Source organism: Tachysurus fulvidraco, chromosome 4, assembly GCF_022655615.1.
Source record: "Tachysurus fulvidraco isolate hzauxx_2018 chromosome 4, HZAU_PFXX_2.0, whole genome shotgun sequence".
In the NCBI taxonomy this organism is placed as follows: domain Eukaryota; kingdom Metazoa; phylum Chordata; class Actinopteri; order Siluriformes; family Bagridae; genus Tachysurus; species Tachysurus fulvidraco.
Genome location: NC_062521.1, coordinates 24,476,087 through 24,495,834, shown reverse-complemented (window position 1 = coordinate 24,495,834; position 19,748 = coordinate 24,476,087). Strand labels below are relative to the sequence as shown.

At 36.3% G+C, this 19,748-nt stretch overlaps 2 protein-coding genes across 4 annotated transcripts in view; one reads left to right on the top strand and one right to left on the bottom strand.

Moving 5' to 3' along the window:
• The window catches only part of aimp1a (aminoacyl tRNA synthetase complex interacting multifunctional protein 1a), a 29,089-nt gene extending 12,843 nt beyond the window's left edge, over positions 1-16,246 (bottom strand). Inside the window, exons 1-3 of the mRNA XM_027146029.2 lie at positions 16,113-16,246; positions 8,778-8,911; positions 8,476-8,589 (exon numbers count right to left, since the gene is read on the bottom strand). Of these exons, the coding sequence (XP_027001830.1) occupies positions 8,476-8,589; positions 8,778-8,911; positions 16,113-16,219 (355 nt within the window). The 5' untranslated portion in view covers positions 16,220-16,246. The remainder of the gene's footprint in view (positions 1-8,475; positions 8,590-8,777; positions 8,912-16,112) is intronic.
• A 579-nt stretch (positions 16,247-16,825) lies between these two features.
• The window catches only part of tbck (TBC1 domain containing kinase), an 88,374-nt gene continuing 85,451 nt past the window's right edge, over positions 16,826-19,748 (top strand). For 2 of the 3 annotated variants that reach the window (XM_047812657.1, XM_047812655.1), the window contains exons 1-3: positions 16,833-16,973; positions 17,302-17,499; positions 18,428-18,500. In XM_047812657.1, coding sequence (XP_047668613.1) covers positions 17,307-17,499; positions 18,428-18,500 — 266 coding nt within the window. In that variant the 5' untranslated portion in view covers positions 16,833-16,973; positions 17,302-17,306. Of the gene's footprint in view, positions 16,974-17,301; positions 17,500-18,427; positions 18,501-19,748 lie in introns of all 3 variants that reach the window. The other variant, XM_047812656.1, reaches the window with a different exon arrangement.

Here is a 19,748-nt window from a genome sequence, read left to right as displayed (position 1 = left end):
CTCCTTTCTATACTACCCACAAATGACCCCCCACCCCAACCCCACTGGCTTTGTTTTACTGCAGAGTACAAATTGAGGAAGAAAAAAAAATCCAAATGTAATGGATCACGTTCGCTTCGTCTCGTCCGGGATCTCGGTGTGGAAAATGAGTCGACTCCGAATCAACCAGACTGAATCAACCGAACAGGCTTTGTGTTTTTGGTTGTAAAGAAAACGATCCAAAGCACTAAGCTGTAGAGCTACCGAAATGCCGTGTCTTCTGTAGATTTGGACCGCCGACCAAAAATAGAACAAATAAACAGTAAATGTGATGCACAGAATGTTCTAAAGTTTTTATTTATATAATTAGATAATAGCTTCTATTGTCCTGGCTCAGTGTTGTTCACGCTCGGGCGATTTCGGTGATTTCTACACACACTTGGCAAAGGTTTGTTAACATTTTTCTGCCGCCCTTTTTCTGACAAATGAATGAAAGATTTTACGAGTGTTTTTTCAGCACCACACACTCCTCCGTCAGGGATTTCTTCTTTTTTTTTTCCTGGTTGGGTTTGTTTAGTTATGTGCAGTGCGAAAACAAACTCTGATTTTAGCAGCAAACGAAGGACGTTAAGCATCGGCATTCGGACATGCGATTTCGTCATTGCCCAAAAAAATAAAAAAAAAAGGACCTTTTCAGGACATTTTGGTGTAAATATAATTATTTAGAAGCTCCTTACTCTCATCTGCACATAACACCGTACCTGAGTCAATCGATTTTAAGAAGAACGAAATGTTTTGTAACAAATCCCAGACATAACAGTTGCAACCTGGATGTACTGGGGCTTGAACCCCAGACCTTGTGACTAGTAACCCTTAATAATAAAGTCACCATGGCTCCTTATGGTCAGCGTACCGATTAAACATTCTGATGACTCGGCTATAAATGGCTGAATCCGCGGTGGTGAGGAGACGGAGTACAGGACTACAGTGGGCAACTTTGTTATATGGCGTGAGCAGAACCATCTACAGCTCAGTGTGACAAAAACAAATGATCTAGTGGTCGACCTGAGGAAGACTAAGGCACCCATGACCCCAGTTTCCATCCATGGGGTCTCTGTGGACATGGTGGAGTATTAGAAATACCAGAGAGTTCACATTAATAATAAACTGGATCGGACTTAGTACTCTAAAGCCAACCTACAAGAAGGACCAGAGCCACCTCTACTTTCTGAGGAGACCGAGGTCCTTCAACATCTGCAGGACGATGCCGAACTGAAGGTAGCTGATGCCAACAGACCGAAGAAACTCATCTGTAAGGCCGGTGATGTTGTAGGGGTGGAGCTGGACTCTCTGACTGTAGTGTCAGAAAGAAGGATGATGTCTAAGCTACTGGCCGTCTCAGACAACATCTTCCACCCGCTCCATGATGTCCTGTACTGATACAGGACTGCGTTCAGTCGCAGACTCATCCTCCTTACCGGTGTCTATCAGACTTTATAATTCCTCTGTGTAACACCATCTCACTGTGCAACAATATACCTCCTAGTTTATTTATATTTTTGTGTTTAATCTTAGTGTATTTAAGTCTATTTTTGTATTTTGATGACTCCAAGCTGCAGTAACAAACCCAATTCCCCCCCGGGGATTAATAAATGATTCTGAATTAAACCAGTTATTGTGTCTATATATTACTGTAGCTAAAGTCAATATTGCTATAAACTCATTTATAAGTAAAGAAGGAGAACTTTACATTGTTCATACTTTGTTCAGCCGTGCATCATAAGTGATGAAGAATCTGGTAGTTGAGAAAACTACCCCAAGCTGAGAGGCGTCTTAAAGGCTTTTGTACGGTGGCCTAGAAGTGCAAGACACATTAACAAATGCAAAAACAACAAATCCGAGAACACGTACATTAACAAATGCGAGAACACAACGACAATTCAGACAACCCGGAAGCAGTAGGTATAGATTGTGAATGGAAACTTACCGGTCATTGGGCAAGACAACTGTCACTCAAGATATACAGGTATGGAATCTTATGTGTAATGTGTAAAGTTCTCCGTTTAAATATAAGAAAATAACAGAATGAATCCACAGTAATCCACAGTAAGGACAATACATTTTGTATACTTTTACACACACTTTTCCCTGCGGCACTCTGTTGTACTGCCTGTATACCTTGAGTGACAGGAGTCTTGTCCAATGATCGGTACGTGTTCCAATCACAACCTATACCAACCTTCTCCGGGTTGTCGGATTTGGTAATGTGTTTTCGGATTTGTTGTTTTGTTTTGGATTTGTTGTTTTGTTTTCATATTTGTTAATGTGTTTTCATATTTGTTAATGTGTTTTCGGATTTGTTGTTTTGTTTTCGGATTTGTTGATTTGTTAATGTGTTTTCATATTTGTTAATGTGTTTTTGGATTTGTTAATGTGTTTTCATATTTGTTAATGTGTTTTCATATTTGTTAATGTGTTTTCGGATTTGTTGTTTTGTTTTCGGATTTGTTAATGTGTTTTCATATTTGTTGATTTGTTTTCATATTTGTTAATGTGTTTTTATATTTGTTAATGTGTTTTCGGATTTGTTGATTTGTTTTCAGATTTGTTAATGTGTTTTTGGATTTGTTGTTTTGTTTTCGGATTTGTTAATGTGTTTTCATATTTGTTAATGTGTTTTCATATTTGTTAATGTGTTTTCATATTTGTTAATGTGTTTTCAGATTTGTTAATGTGTTTTCATATTTGTTAATGTGTTTTCGGATTTGTTGATTTGTTTTCAGATTTGTTAGTGTTTTTGGATTTGTTGTTTTGTTTTCGGATTTGTTGTTTTGTTTTCGGATTTGTTAATGTGTTTTCATATTTGTTAATGTGTTTTCATATTTGTTAATGTGTTTTCATATTTGTTAATGTGTTTTCAGATTTGTTAATGTGTTTTCATATTTGTTAATGTGTTTTCGGATTTGTTGATTTGTTTTCAGATTTGTTAGTGTTTTTGGATTTGTTGTTTTGTTTTCGGATTTGTTGATTTGTTTTCAGATTTGTTAATGTGTTTTCAGATTTGTTAATGTGTTTTCAGATTTGTTAATGTGTTTTCAGATTTGTTAATGTGTTTTCAGATTTGTTAATGTGTTTTTGGATTTGTTGTTTTGTTTTCGGATTTGTTGATTTGTTTTCAGATTTGTTAATGTGTTTTCATATTTGCTAATGTGTTTTCAGATTTGTTAATGTGTTTTCATATTTGTTGATTTGTTTTCATATTTGTTAATGTGTTTTCGGATTTGTTGATTTGTTTTCAGATTTGTTAATGTGTTTTTGGATTTGTTGTTTTGTTTTCGGATTTGTTAATGTGTTTTCATATTTGTTAATGTGTTTTCATATTTGTTAATGTGTTTTCGGATTTGTTGATTTGTTTTCAGATTTGTTAATGTGTTTTTGGATTTGTTGTTTTGTTTTCGGATTTGTTAATGTGTTTTCATATTTGTTAATGTGTTTTCATATTTGTTAATGTGTTTTCATATTTGTTAATGTGTTTTCATATTTGTTAATGTGTTTTTGGATTTGTTAATGTGTTTTCGGATTTGTTAATGTGTTTTCAGATTTGTTAATGTGTTTTCAGATTTGTTAATATGTTTTCATATTTGTTAATGTGTTTTCGGATTTGTTGATTTGTTTTCAGATTTGTTAGTGTTTTTGGATTTGTTGTTTTGTTTTCGGATTTGTTGATTTGTTTTCAGATTTGTTAATGTGTTTTCAGATTTGTTAATGTGTTTTCAGATTTGTTAATGTGTTTTTGGATTTGTTGTTTTGTTTTCGGATTTGTTGATTTGTTTTCAGATTTGTTAATGTGTTTTCATATTTGCTAATGTGTTTTCAGATTTGTTAATGTGTTTTCAGATTTGTTAATGTGTTTTCATATTTGTTAATGTGTTTTCGGATTTGTTGTTTTGTTTTCGGATTTGTTGATTTGTTAATGTGTTTTCATATTTGTTAATGTGTTTTTGGATTTGTTAATGTGTTTTCATATTTGTTAATGTGTTTTCATATTTGTTAATGTGTTTTCGGATTTGTTGTTTTGTTTTCGGATTTGTTAATGTGTTTTCATATTTGTTGATTTGTTTTCATATTTGTTAATGTGTTTTTATATTTGTTAATGTGTTTTCGGATTTGTTGATTTGTTTTCAGATTTGTTAATGTGTTTTTGGATTTGTTGTTTTGTTTTCGGATTTGTTAATGTGTTTTCATATTTGTTAATGTGTTTTCATATTTGTTAATGTGTTTTCATATTTGTTAATGTGTTTTCAGATTTGTTAATGTGTTTTCATATTTGTTAATGTGTTTTCGGATTTGTTGATTTGTTTTCAGATTTGTTAGTGTTTTTGGATTTGTTGTTTTGTTTTCGGATTTGTTGTTTTGTTTTCGGATTTGTTAATGTGTTTTCATATTTGTTAATGTGTTTTCATATTTGTTAATGTGTTTTCATATTTGTTAATGTGTTTTCAGATTTGTTAATGTGTTTTCATATTTGTTAATGTGTTTTCGGATTTGTTGATTTGTTTTCAGATTTGTTAGTGTTTTTGGATTTGTTGTTTTGTTTTCGGATTTGTTGATTTGTTTTCAGATTTGTTAATGTGTTTTCAGATTTGTTAATGTGTTTTCAGATTTGTTAATGTGTTTTCAGATTTGTTAATGTGTTTTTGGATTTGTTGTTTTGTTTTCGGATTTGTTGATTTGTTTTCAGATTTGTTAATGTGTTTTCATATTTGCTAATGTGTTTTCAGATTTGTTAATGTGTTTTCATATTTGTTGATTTGTTTTCATATTTGTTAATGTGTTTTCGGATTTGTTGATTTGTTTTCAGATTTGTTAATGTGTTTTTGGATTTGTTGTTTTGTTTTCGGATTTGTTAATGTGTTTTCATATTTGTTAATGTGTTTTCATATTTGTTAATGTGTTTTCGGATTTGTTGATTTGTTTTCAGATTTGTTAATGTGTTTTTGGATTTGTTGTTTTGTTTTCGGATTTGTTAATGTGTTTTCATATTTGTTAATGTGTTTTCATATTTGTTAATGTGTTTTCATATTTGTTAATGTGTTTTCATATTTGTTAATGTGTTTTTGGATTTGTTAATGTGTTTTCGGATTTGTTAATGTGTTTTCAGATTTGTTAATGTGTTTTCAGATTTGTTAATATGTTTTCATATTTGTTAATGTGTTTTCGGATTTGTTGATTTGTTTTCAGATTTGTTAGTGTTTTTGGATTTGTTGTTTTGTTTTCGGATTTGTTGATTTGTTTTCAGATTTGTTAATGTGTTTTCAGATTTGTTAATGTGTTTTCAGATTTGTTAATGTGTTTTTGGATTTGTTGTTTTGTTTTCGGATTTGTTGATTTGTTTTCAGATTTGTTAATGTGTTTTCATATTTGCTAATGTGTTTTCAGATTTGTTAATGTGTTTTCAGATTTGTTAATGTGTTTTCATATTTGTTAATGTGTTTTCGGATTTGTTGATTTGTTTTCATATTTGTTAATGTGTTTTCAGATTTGTTAATGTGTTTTCGGATTTGTTGTTTTGTTTTCGGCTTTGTTGTTTTGTTTTCGGATTTGTTAATGTGTTTTCAGATTTGTTAATGTGTTTTCATATTTGTTAATGTGTTTTCGGGTTTGTTGATTTGTTTTCAGATTTGTTAATGTGTTTTCATATTTGTTAATGTGTTTTCGGATTTGTTGTTTTGTTTTTGGATTTGTTGTTTTGTTTTCGGATTTGTTAATGTGTTTTGCACTTCTCGGCCACCGTACGTTTGGCTGACGTAGGCAGTTGCAATTTAAACACATTAGCCTTTGCTTCACTTCTACATCAAGAAACTATGATTGAGGCATCGTTATCTTTCAGGAATTTAACAGAATTACCCAAGAATTACCCCAATCTAAGCCACAGTGCTGGAAAAAGCTCATGACTTCTTACTGTAGATGTCTCAAAGCTGTAAACGGCATTAATCAGTATCAGAATCAGATTCTTTTGAATTTCATACATATAAATACATGTTTAAAAAAAGCACAAGTAACATAAGTTTAAATTTAAAGTGGATAAATATACGTGATGCGTATTAAATAACGAATGCTTATTTTCCCCTCACAGCCGTAAAACCGGGCACTTTATTATCTTTTTAAATTCCACTGCACTGACTAAACCCAAAGCCTGCTCATCAAGCTCGATGCTTATGATTCAGCTGCATGAAACGATTCAGAGACGACACGTCGATTCGGTTTTAATTAGAAAGAGCCGCAGGGTGCGAGCGAGCATCAAGAAACGGGAGAAATAACAAACCCGAAGCCTTCGGGCGGCGACTGATCCGTCAAACCTGGGTACGGCCTGATTGCGCAGAGTGTAGACTTCCTGAGATAGCTAAACACCGCAGCTTATTTTTTTTGTTCATTATGATAATTCTTTGTTTACTCAAGCTAACCAGGGGCCCTTCAGAGAGCCGACGGCGCGAGACATTAGCGACGCCGCGGTGACTCGGATCGGCCTGCTTTCTTACGAATGAAGAATAAAGAGAACTCTGTGATGCCTGATCTTTTTTATAAAAACTAAAACAAAACAAAAAACACTTCTCCTTGATCTCTGATTAGGTTCTTATGCTCCAATTAACTAACACATTCGGATAAATACCAAACAGCAAGAAAAAAAAAAGACCTACATTATTTATAAACCGTCCAAAAATAACAAAGATGAAATGAAGGCTTTTAAAAAGAAGGCCAAATTGCTCATTTGTTCCCATTCGTCTGCTCTGGAACGCATTACTTAAGTGTTAACGATGAAACGGCTGCTTTTATTCGCATGTTAATGCGAGGCAGAGGCTGAGGGTGGTAGGAGATTTGCTGTTGAGTCACGCAGACCTGCTGTGGAGCTTCATTAGCAGAGCAGCAGAGGAACTCTGGACAGAATTTTCTTCTTGGTTTACAGTGAAGGATCATGGGAGAGAATAACCCCTGATTTATTCGTTATGTTACCTGAGTCGGTTTGTGCTGATGCTGGCGACATCTTTCGATTTCAAGGACCTGCTGGTGATATTTAAGGGCTTTTTACACCTGGTCACTTCGTGTGTTTTCTGTGATCAGATAGCTGTCCCATGGTAAAAAGACCAGGTCTAAATGTCGTCAGAAACGTTTTCGAGATGGATATAAATCCGATCGCTCAAACCCCTTCAGGAGGTGGTCTGGGACGCATTTCAGATGAAACTGGTCAGGTGTAAATGCATGTGGATGTTCAAGCCACGTACGTCAGCGCTATACTCCTCCCAAACGGAAGTACATCACTCGCAGGTGACTCGTGAGTCATGCATCGCGTATACGCCAAAGCGTGTTCCATTTCAATTACCCCGGAAATGAGATAAATTATATTAGCATTTTGGGCGGGAGCAGAAAGATCGTATCGATATCCGATTCGCCGAAACACCTTTATGTGGCCTAATGTAAATGGAGCAGTTTTAACAAATCAGATAGCTATCAGATCAGAGAAAACACATGAAGTGTCCAGGTGTAAAAAGGCCCTTAGAGACTCGGGAGGCCGAACTACTGTGACACGGAGTGGGCGTGGCTCATAATTAAAGTCAGCCACGCCTCCTGGTTGCAAAAACTTTGAAAAAAATTGGACGTTTGTTTATTTACTGCGTCTTATTGACCTCTTTCCAAGCCGATTAATCCTAAAAGTGAAGCTGGCTTGCTAACTAAATTGAATAGATATATCACACCGAAAATCTACGACAAGAGACTAGCCAGCTAACACTAGCTATCTAGGTCACGATCTCACAGAGAAGCTGCTTCTTATTGACAATCCTAGCTTGCTAACTTTGTTCAGATTCCAAACGAATACGAGCCTTTTTTTTTTTTGGCTTTCAGTCCCAGTGCATCCTCCGAGAAAACGCTACGTATCGAAATGTCACGTACCAAGAATTGTACGCTAGGCTAAATCGCTGCTTAGCATCATTGCCAGGATGTCAAGCTTAAAAAAAATCTTCTAGAGGACTAGATAATGGCTCTTACTTTCCTTTCATTTAAGCAGTAATCCAATAATCGGACAGTTTTAAACCTGGTAAACTAAACTTTATTCAGATTATGACCGAGTAGCATCACGTTGCTAAGCTAATCGGGTCTTTTTGTAACCAGAGCGAGTGCAAAAAGAGGTGGTTTTTGTTTTTCTTTTCTTTTCTCAGCTCCCAAACCATCTGTTCGGCTGCAAACAGACGGCAGTCAATAAAACGTCTTTCTTTCTTCTCTTCCAGCTCGGATTGATTCTTTTACGGATCCTAACAGAGTCAGTTCCTCGATGCTTGTGCGTCTAGTTAAGGGGTCTCTATCTTCTTAACAAGGTTAATAAAATGCACGTCTGTTGTTGGGTTCTATTTAGAAATAAACAGTTTTTTTTCCTCCAGAGAGTCAAACTGAATGACTCTGAAGTGCTTGATTTGGACTTTTAAATGATTCAGGTGCATTTACCTCCTCTCCTTCTTTCCTTCTCAAGGAGCTGCCTCTTCAGTTCTTCAATCTCCTTCTTCAGCTTGCCGTTCTCCACCATTAGCTTCTTCTCCTCTCTCACGCTGGCCTGCACCACTTCATCCAAATAAAAGACATGTTTCTTTTTTCTTTTCTTTTATAAAAAGGAGAGTCATGACTACATAGACATGCTTATGTGTTTTAGTTCGGTCAATGGGCATGTGTGCGAGTGGTGCGTGTGAAAGCCACGTCTGTGTGTGTGTGTGTGTGTCTGTGTGTGTGAGCCGGGTTTCCCCGACACTCACTGGCTTTTTCTTTTAGCAGCTGGACCTGCTGTTTGAGGTACTCGATAATCTGATCCGCCTCGGCGGCCCTCTGCTCCAGTCTCATCAGTGAGGGGGTGTGGCCTGACATCCTGAATAAAGAGCGTGCTAAGAACCTGGAGATACAAGAGGAAAGGAAGAAAAGAGAAAGAAAAAAAAAAAAGGAAGAAGAGAAGAGGTCAAACATCAAACTCAACAGAAATGTGTCGAGATGGATGTAAAACGAAATACTCTGGAGGTCACTTCAGTGCTGGTTGAGCCAGGGATAAGTGTGTGTGCGTGTGTGTGTGTGTGTGTGTGTCTCTGAGACTTCCGAGAGTAACGGCCCACGCTCTCTGTGCAGCTGTCCAAACACAGAATCAGCATCTTTCCATCTCTTTGTCTCACAAACACACCACACACACACACACACACACACACACACACACACACACACACACACACACACACACAAACCTGGAATCTCCATTGTTAAAGGCTAAATATGAATGTTTATAGCAGCCAATCCAAGTCCTCCGTTTCCACTTCAAGGCTTAAAGAGAAGAGGAATCTAATTGGCCGCTGCGTGTGAAAAACCCGACGGCCTTAACAAGTTCCAGGACAGGCCCGTTCCAAACCAATTCTGCATCGGCGAAGCAAACCATATGCCGCCGAAATGAAACACGCTGCCCATCTTCCAGCTCTCGGCTAAAAGCCGCGGGCCGAATCATTAAATCATTGCTGCTGTCTGGACCCCACAGTACCAAAGCTAATATGTGTGAGGTTAAGGTGCTTTTTGGGCTTCAAAGGCTCTCGAGCTTTTGAATCACGCTTAACCGAAAAAACAAAACAAAACCAAAAAACAAGGACATAACTTTGGCAAGATGTCATCTCTTAAAGAATGGAGGAGAGGAAAAAAAACAACAAAAAAAAAACAGGAAGGAAATCAGGGGAATTTTTGTTGTCGTCGTCTTTTACAAGGTTCAGGAAGAAGAAGAAAATGTCTTAACACGTAGTACAGGGTGGTGCTGCAAAACAACAGCTGGCGCTGGATGGAAATTAAAAACACAAAAAAGGGCTGGAGTTGATAATGTGTATGGATCAAAGTCTCCTGTTTTTTTGGTTTTTTTCCTCCCTGTACGCCCTTGAATCGATTTAAGCGAGGCCCACGGTGGAAGAGTTTTACGAGAGTCACGATGTTTTAATTCGCATAACTCTTGGAACCGAGCCGTGCTCTGCCGGATCAGAAAACCTCCGACCTCTAGCCCGGTCGAGTCTGTCTTACTCAGCAGTGCTTTGTTCCAATCCCAGGCAAAAGCTTAGCCCCTGGAAATAAATAGAAATAAAAACTAAAATAGACCGTCATGTCAATCAGAATTTCCTGGATGTTGATGCTCACATGTTAATTCTAAAGATTAATATGCGGGTGGATTTTTGTAGCTGACAGCAAACAGGAGCAGAAACACAAACAAGGCCATCATAATGTGTGTGTGTGTGTGTGTTACATGCATTACAGTCACTTTGGGTACAAAGCTGCAAATATAACACTTTTTTTTTATGAGACATGTTTCCAATAATCCCTGATCCGCTGCAGATACGACCGTCACCACACCAGCGTCCGCAGAATTCCAATAGACGGAATGTAGACCAAATATTTCCCTTGTTTTTCGCTACGCCGCAGCGCTTTGAGGAGAGGCACCGGGCCGTAAGAAAGAGCGCATCTTTGTGGTCTGTGTGAGGTTTCAGCTCTCGAACATGGGGGATCGTGTGAACACCCATCAAGACCCTGCGCGATGCTGCCAATCTGCAGGGCTGCTGTGAGCGTTTAATCTGCCGCGGCAAGTCATGATGAAGACATGATGAAACACTCGCCCGCTGAGCCACAATGAAAACAGCATGGCGCACAGCTGGCATTGGAGATTGGCGTGGTTTCCAGCAGAGTGCTAAAGGAAGTTCCTGATTTAGCACGCTTTTACGCAACTCCGCAATCATCACTTTCACTTGCAAGGAGCTGTCGTATTTGGTTAGATCCCTCTCTCTCTCTCTCTGACACACACACACACACACACACACACACACACACACACACACACACACACACAAACACACACAGGTGTTTAATGGGGGTAAAGGTAGGGTCTGCATAGATATTCAAATATCTTATTAACTATTTGAGAAGAAAAGCTGAAATAACTAATTGTGTAAACATAATTATCCATATGAGGTCAGTAGCTGCGTCCCAAATGACACACTAAACACTATGTATTTATCATCTAGTGTATGACTTTTACATTTATGACATTTGGCAGAAGCCCTTATCCAGAGCGATTTTATCTCATTTTATACAACTGAGCGATTGAGGCTTGGGGCCTTGTTCAGGGGCTCAGCGATGGCGGCTCGGTGCCTTGCTCAGGGGCCCAGTGATTCAATTCAATTCAATTCAAGTTTATTTGTATAGCGCTTTTTACAATAGACATTGTCTCAAAGCAGCTTTACAGAACATAAACACAGAGCAGAAGGTAAACATAATTAATGATAAAGGAAATAACGAATAATGAAAGAAATAAGAATTAACAGAATAAAAATTCTAGATTATTATTAGATGTATATAGTTCACAGTGTGTATGTATTTATTCCCCTATGAGCAAGTCTGAGATGACTCAGGCAGCAGTGGCAAGGAAAAACTCCCTTAAATTGGTAAAGGAAGAAACCTTGAGAGGAACCGGACTCAAGGGGGAACCCATCCTCATATGGGTGACACTGGGGTGTGATTGTAATATACAGTCAAACAAATGGTGTATTGGTGTGAGGTTTAAGGACTTCTGATCTTCTGAGAACCACAGAGTCTAACTGGAGATGTCTCAGGATTCTTAGAGTCGGCCTCGGCTCAGTGGATGTCCAAAGGCTTCGTCCCACAGAGGACGATGGGAGCTGGTACAGTGTCTGGATGCCTCGGGATGGGTACAAAGAGAAAAGTGATGGCGCTCGGTGCCTTGCTCAGGGGCCCAGCGATGGCGGCTCGGTGCCTTGCTCAGGGGCCCAGCGATGGCGGCTCGGTGCCTTGCTCAGGGGCCCAGCGATGGCGGCTCGGTGCCTTGCTCAGGGGCCCAGCGATAGCGGCTTGGTGGACCTTTTTTTCTTCTTAATCTAACATGAACTAGAAACTGTTTCCAAGTCGATTTCAAATTAAATTAAATACTGATCCAACAACAAGTAGAGATGCAACTCGCACAGCAAACGCTGCGAACAAATGCATTAAATATCGTCATTTAACTGAATGGAACAGACACAACGACAAGCTCATATTTATCTTATTAAAAAGAGAATAAAGGCAGGTGAGTGAGCCATAAGGGGAAAGTCTAAACAAGTACTAATATCTTTCTCTAACTGTCTAATTATCTAAGATGTCTAGCTATAATTGACCTACTGAAATATAAAACGTTATTGTGGCGACAGTTACAAAGTGGCCTAACCATCGAAACTACAGAAAAGGTATTGCTTTTGTTATTAAAAAGTTATTAAAACGTTGCCGAGCTTAAATAGGAAAATTGAAAGCATTGAATTTTAGCTACAGAACTATAGAAAGTTATCTGCAGAATGACAGTAAGGGTGCTTTCACACCTGCCTTGTTTAGTTCGGTTGAATCGTACCAGAGTTCGATTGCTCGTTTGGTGCGGTTCGTTTGGGCAGGTGAGAATGCAGCAATCGAACTTTGGTGCGCACCAAAAGTGGACCAAACAAGCGTACCGAGACCTCCTTGAAGAGGTGGTCTCGGTACGCTTTCAAACGAACTCTGGTATGGTTCGTTTGTGGTGAGAACACGGTCCGAGATCGAATAGATCTGACTGCAAAAAGTATTGCGCATTTTGGACTAAACCAGCTGCCGTAGTGGGTCGTTGGCAATATTTTCGGATGATGTGCATGTCACAGTTTCGCAAAAGTAATGCTCGCCGCCTCCTGAAGTGTCTTGTGATGCGTCTTCGCCGTTTGCAGTGCATTAAGATGATATTTTCAAGCCACATCCGCGCTTCATTCTAAAAATTAAGACTTTGCATAGAATGCTGTATACAAGCGATGTAGTAGATTACAACCACGAACATAATTGCAGAGCGTGGCCCATGGTGTACTGTATGCTGTATTTTCCTCTTTTTGTTTACTTCCGGAGTGTCGTTGGAATTTCCCGCACGTTTATTCTGACCAATCGAGAAGCGGTTTAGGAAATATGCTCAAAGACTTGTGGCCAATGAGTGATGTGGATGTTATCACATGACTGCATTTTGGTTCGTTTCAACTGGTGCGGAACAGAACGATCAGTGTGGTGTGAAAAGGAACCAAAACTGCTAAAAAGCTACAATGGGTCATTTTTTGCTTTTGGTCCGGACCAAATGAACCAAACTATAGGTGTGAAAGCACCCTAAAGCTAGCACATGTGTGAATATTATGGTGACTAGTGAACCAATCACCATAATACACACTGTTATTACTGTTTCACGACAATAATAAACAATAACAAAGTATTTTTTAAACATGTGCAATAACAGAAATTTTCAAAAAATGTGCAATATTACCTATGTGCCATATGTTTTCAGTGTAACCACTACTCTTTTTATATATTTTTATACTGTATAGTACATTATGTCTTTATTCATTTTATATATTTTTGCTGATAAATTTCCCTATTTTGGGACGAATAAAGGAATATCTTATCTTATCTTAACTACAAAAAATGAAAGTTATCTATTGAAGGTTTCTTTAGGTACTGAAAGTTATCTGTAAACTATATGTAATGTCTAATCATAGAAACCATTTAAAGGTTATCTCTACAAAGTTATCAATGTTGTTTCTTCTATAGTTAGAAAATAAAACAATATTTTAAATTTATTTACAGAACTACAGAAAATTATTTATTTTATTAGTATATATATATATATATATATATTTTTTTAGTTCGAATGCTGCCTAAATGCAGAGCTATAGAAATCGTTCAGATATGATCTGTAAAATTCTAGACGAAAGTAAAGATAAAGTTAGAAAGTATTGGAATTCTTTTTAATTAAAAAAAATTGATCATTTCCAGTTAGAATATATGGAAAGTTATCTATAGAAAGTTTTTATATTTATATCATTAGAAAACATTGAAAGGAGGTTCTATAGTTAGAATGATGTTTAACTAAAAATCACTGAAAGATATCATTTCTATAGTTAGAAACTATTGAAAGTTATCTTTAGCACTATAAAAAACAAGTTAGAAGTTTGTTCGACTACACAGCTATAGAAATCAGACACACACGACGACAAGGAAAGTGAAACTAGGTCTATACATTCACTGTAGTTCAATAGGAAAGGTCTATAAATGCACTATAATTAGAAACTATTGAAAGTTATCCTTAGCACTATAAATTTATTGGTCCAAGTGAGTTGAGACACGTAAGGAAAGTGAAACTACTAAAAGGTCTTTACATGCACTACAGATAGATTTTTATAATAGTAAGTTAGAGAACAACAAAGAAAACTGAAAACAAGTACTAATGTCTTTCGGATGATTGATAACATTAAATGAAATAATATATGGATAAAAGTGATACAAAAAAAAAAAAAACACTTCTGCATGTGTTACAAAAAAGATTGCAACTTTGCCTCAGGTTGCATCATACAACCATGTCTCACAATGTCTACTACAGCATGTCCTTAAATGCCTTAGATATAAATCAGAAACAAATATTTAACCATGATGCACCGGTTTAAAAGTACTAAATGAAATGAATATACTTGAAATCAATTGTACCAAGAAAGGGTTAATATCTTTTTTTAATCACAAATAGCTTTCTATTCTCATACGCTTTCAAACCAAAAGTGAAAGGACTGAAATCCTGGTTGTGTGAAAGGAAAAATAATAAAACAATAAAATGAACTAGGTATTGTTACTGTATAGTCTGTATTGTCCTGTACTGAATTGTATAGTCTGTACTATATTGTCTTGTACAGTCTTGTACAGTCTGTATTGTCTTGTACAGTCTATATTGTCTTGTACAGTCTTGTATAGTCTGTATTGTCTTGTACAGTCTATATTGTCTTGTACAGTCTTGTACAGTCTGTATTGTCTTGTACAGTCTATATTGTCTTGTACAGTCTTGTATAGTCTATATTGTTTTGTACAGTCTTGTATAGTCTGTATTGTCTTGTACAGTCTATATTGTCTTGTACAGTCTTGTATAGTCTATATTGTTTTTTACAGTCTTGTATAGTCTGTATTGTCTTGTACAGTCTATATTGTCTTGTACAGTCTTGTACAGTCTGTATTGTCTTGTACAGTCTTGTATAGTCTGTATTGTCTTGTACAGTCTATATTGTCTTGTACAGTCTTGTACAGTCTGTATTGTCTTGTACAGTTTATATTGTCTTGTACAGTCTTGTACAGTCTGTATTGTCTTGTACAGTCTTGTATAGTCTGTATTGTCTTGTACAGTCTGTATTGTCTTGTACAGTCTTGTACAGTCTGTATTGTCTTGTACAGTCTTGTATAGTCTGTATTGTCTTGTACAGTCTGTATTGTCTTGTACAGTCTTGTACAGTCTGTATTGTCTTGTACAGTCTATATTGTCTTGTACAGTCTTGTACAGTCTATATTGTCTTGTACAGTCTATATTGTCTTGTACAGTCTTGTACAGTCTGTATTGTCTTGTACAGTTTATATTGTCTTGTACAGTCTATATTGTCTTGTACAGTCTTGTACAGTCTATATTGTCTTGTACAGTCTTGTATAGTCTGTATTGTCTTGTACAGTCTATATTGTCTTGTACAGTCTTGTACAGTCTATATTGTCTTGTACAGTCTTGTATAGTCTGTATTGTCTTGTACAGTCTATATTGTCTTGTACAGTCTTGTACAGTCTATATTGTCTTGTACAGTCTTGTACAGTTTAGTTTATTGTTATTTATATCTGTACTTTTGAGAGTCACAAACAGCCGGAACCAAAATCCTTGTGGGTGTCAACATCAACACACTTGGCCAATAAACCTGATTCTGATTCTGAACTGTTGATTATTTCTCAGCACTTCTAGTGTGCGTTTATTTTAATAACTGACTACAACGAGTCCTATAATGCTATGAGGCTGCATACGACATGAACCCACTATAGTGTAATTGTACGGGAAGCAGGAAGGCGTTTGAGTGCGACCCCGTGCACCGTGACATAGCAGGGTAGCATGTGCAAATCTACTGAATGTTTATCAACGACCTCCTGGTTATTCAAGCCTAATATTCACCTGTAGGTGTTTTAACAACACTTACAAATGTTACACGGATTAAGAAAGATAAGATGTGTGTGAATGTACTTACATGCAAGAGCGAGAGCAGTAGTTAACGGAGTCTGTCGCCTTTTCCCTTCTGCAACGTCGCACGATGATGACGCACTCAGCACTTACACATATTTTACTGTATAACATAATTCTTTATCTTACACATATTTTACTGTATAACAATTCTTTAAGATTTTAATAATATGACATTGCATTTTGTTATCTGTTATAATTATATGCTGTACAAAATATTCCATAAATTTTTGCAACTTATATTGTTTTATAATTGTCCAACACACACACACACACACACACACACACACACACACACACACACACACACACACACACACACAGAGAATATTGTAGCTGATATGGAAAATAAACAATGAAAAAAAAAACTGGCAAACAAATAACCAAGAAAAATAGTCAACTATTATTATTATTATTATTATTATTATTATTATTATTATTATTATTATTATTATTATTATTATTATTATAAAAAATAAAAAAGTAGTACAAGTAGATTTTTTTAAATAACATTTGTTATTATTTGATTACACTTTAAATATATAGTATATTAGTAATATTTATTGTTTTTAATATTTAATGTATATAATATTTATCTCATTATTTTTTAATAAACCATAACATTTATCAACATTTATCTCGATTATAATTTACATTATTTACAGATTTATATTTTTATATATATTTTTAAATATATTTAAGGACTTTGAATGTGCTTAACCGGCGTCGCCGGATGATGACGTAACTCCACATGATCTTATTTTCTGTTTATAGCAGACTCCGGAAATAATTTCAGACATATCCATACCAGAAGGATAAATTGGAAGAGTTGGTATGGAAAAAACAATGGTTTATTAATTCCGAAAGGGTATGCCATGACATGATTGATGTTATTCTGCTTATTGCACGTGTAATCTTTGTAATAATGATGTTTATGGTGTTCATTCATCAGCTGTAAATGTTTTGGACTTTAACTCATCACAGGATTAAATATTTTATAAACTGAATCTTGAGTAACAATAATAAGTGGTTAATATTTCATATCAGAAATACATTTGATTATAAATAAAGCCTTAGCATTGCTGTCACTGACACATACGGTGTTAAGGTTGGTGTGTTTATTGTGTTGCCATGGTTACATGGTGAACTGATGATGGACATCTTATGGACTCATGATGGACATGTTTTAATGTTAGAGACCATGCAGCCTCTGAGAGATGCCGAGCTTGGGGCTTTCACCTTCTTCGCCTCTCCTCTTCCTCATGATGTGTGTGGCAGTAACGGTCTCCCTCTGACCCCCAACTCCATCAAGATCCTGGGCAGATTCCAGATCCTGAAAACCATCACACACCCCAGACTGTGTCAGTACATCGACATCTCCCGAGGAAAACATGGTAGTAAAGTTCTCAAATTTATATTCATGTCTGATCATGCAAAATGTGTTTCTCTGTCTCTCTCTCTTTCTCTCTCTGTCTGTCTCTCTCTCTCTCTCTCTCTCTCTGTCTGTCTGTCTCTCTCTTTCTGTCTCTCTTTCTGTCTCTCTCTCTCTGTCTGTCTCTCTCTCTCTCTCTCTCTCTCTCTCTCTCTTTCTCTCTCACTTTCTCTCTCTCTCTCGCTCTCACTCTCACACTATTGCATAAGCATCTCTGTCTGTCTGTCTGTCTCTCTCTCTCTCTCTCTCTCTCTCTCTCTCTCTGTCTGTCTGTTTCTCTCACTCTCTCTTTCTCTCTCTCTCGCTCTCACACTATTGCATAAGCATTTTGGCTACAATAACTTGGTGCACCACCTATTAACATTAATACAATAGTAGTATAATTAGTATAATATTTATAATAGTATAATACTTCAGATAAATAATTAAAATAAATACTTCTCCCTGTGGAAGTAATCCAGGCGGTTGCTCGATAAATGGCCTTTATTACGTTTACCGTACTGTTGTATTTAAGTCATGGTTTGATGCAGTAGTCAAGCCTGGGTGTGTTTATTCTAATTGAACAGAATTATCTAATTAATTCAGCGTGATTGCTTGATTGTGTAAGAAATGGATTACTTTTTTTCACACAGGGTCCAGCTGGTGTGTGGTAAAAAAGTTTCCTTCAATAAATGAAATGATCATTTTAAAAATTAGAATTTTCTGAATATCTGCCAGTTTGTCATTTATATTCATCTTTTTCAAAAATAGAAACAATTAAGTGTGAAAAATATCCGAAAAACAAAACAAATCAAAACAAAATTTTCCCACAGCATCCCTACGAAGGTTCTTGTGCAGATTTTGTAGTTTTTTTTTTGTTCACAGCTTTTTCTTCCTGAATCTGTTTGCAGAAAGACTCGTCGTCGTCGCCGAACACTACGAACGCAGCCTCAAGGATCTTCTCAAACAAGACAAAGCTATCAGGTGAACTTAAAAACACACACAAAAACATTCATCACATTATTTCTTTTTTTAAAAAAATCCTCCTTCTTAATTAATGGCTTAGAGACTCAGAGCTGTGAGAGCTTCGTTCTCACTTTGCCATCTGCTGGTAGAATCTGTACACGGCATTTTCTCCTGGATGAAACATTTGATCCTTTATGTAAAGCACTGATTTAAATGAAACCTTGAGGTGCATAGTGATATTAAAATAATCTAGAGTTTGAGGGTTATCCGTGATGACTCATAATATCATCAGCACTACATGATTCATTTATTATTTATTTTATTTATTGTATTTTATTTATTTTTATTTATTTTTAACCAGTACACTGCTTCAACTTCAGTATACACAAATTGATTTTTTTAAAAGTCTGATATAAAATGATTCAGGATGTTGTTGGCTTTCAGAGTGAGATGATTGTTTTTCTCTGTCACGGTGAGCAGAAATGGGTTTGATATCACCGTTTACTTTGAAGAAGAAAACATTTACTTTGTGTGGAGAAAAAAAAAAAAAGAAACATTTTTGTTGGAAATGTTCTACATTTACAGCATTTGACAGACACCACTTTTCCAGAGAGGACCTTGCTCAGGGGCCCAGCAGTGGCATCTTGGCGGACCTGGGAATCGAACTCACAACCTTCCTATCAGTAGCCTATCAACACAATAACCACTGATCTATTACAATTCTATGAATGTATTGCCTTTAGGGATAGAGGCAAGTGAAAACAGACAAAAAAAATAGTTTGTTAAAGCGCTGAGTGTCTAATTTGATATCAGCTTCATATTAACCACCACTGTGGAGTGTGACATGACAAAGAAATTCAGTGCTCAACCAAAAACAGGCTCAAATTCCATTTGTTTTTGGCTTCTGGGGGAAAAAAGAGTTAAACGAATTTGTACACTATTTACTCATTACTCACATGTTAGTGACAGATTAAAGCAAAAAGAAAAACAAACAACACAACAACAAGGTGTCTTATTAATTTGTCTTATTAATCAAGGTGTCTTATTAATTTGAGGACATCCTGTGAAAACCTTTTAATTTATTTTTTTGCTATTTTTTTAAATATACAAATCATACCAATGCACAAACATTTACTCCACAGTTTTCAGTCCTGCTTACAGATTTTCTGTGTTTACCAGTGGAACCTCAGATTGTTACTCGCACTTGTTCTTTAGGTTTGTACGATCCATCAATTTTTAGTACTTAGAAGACGCCCTTATCCCTTA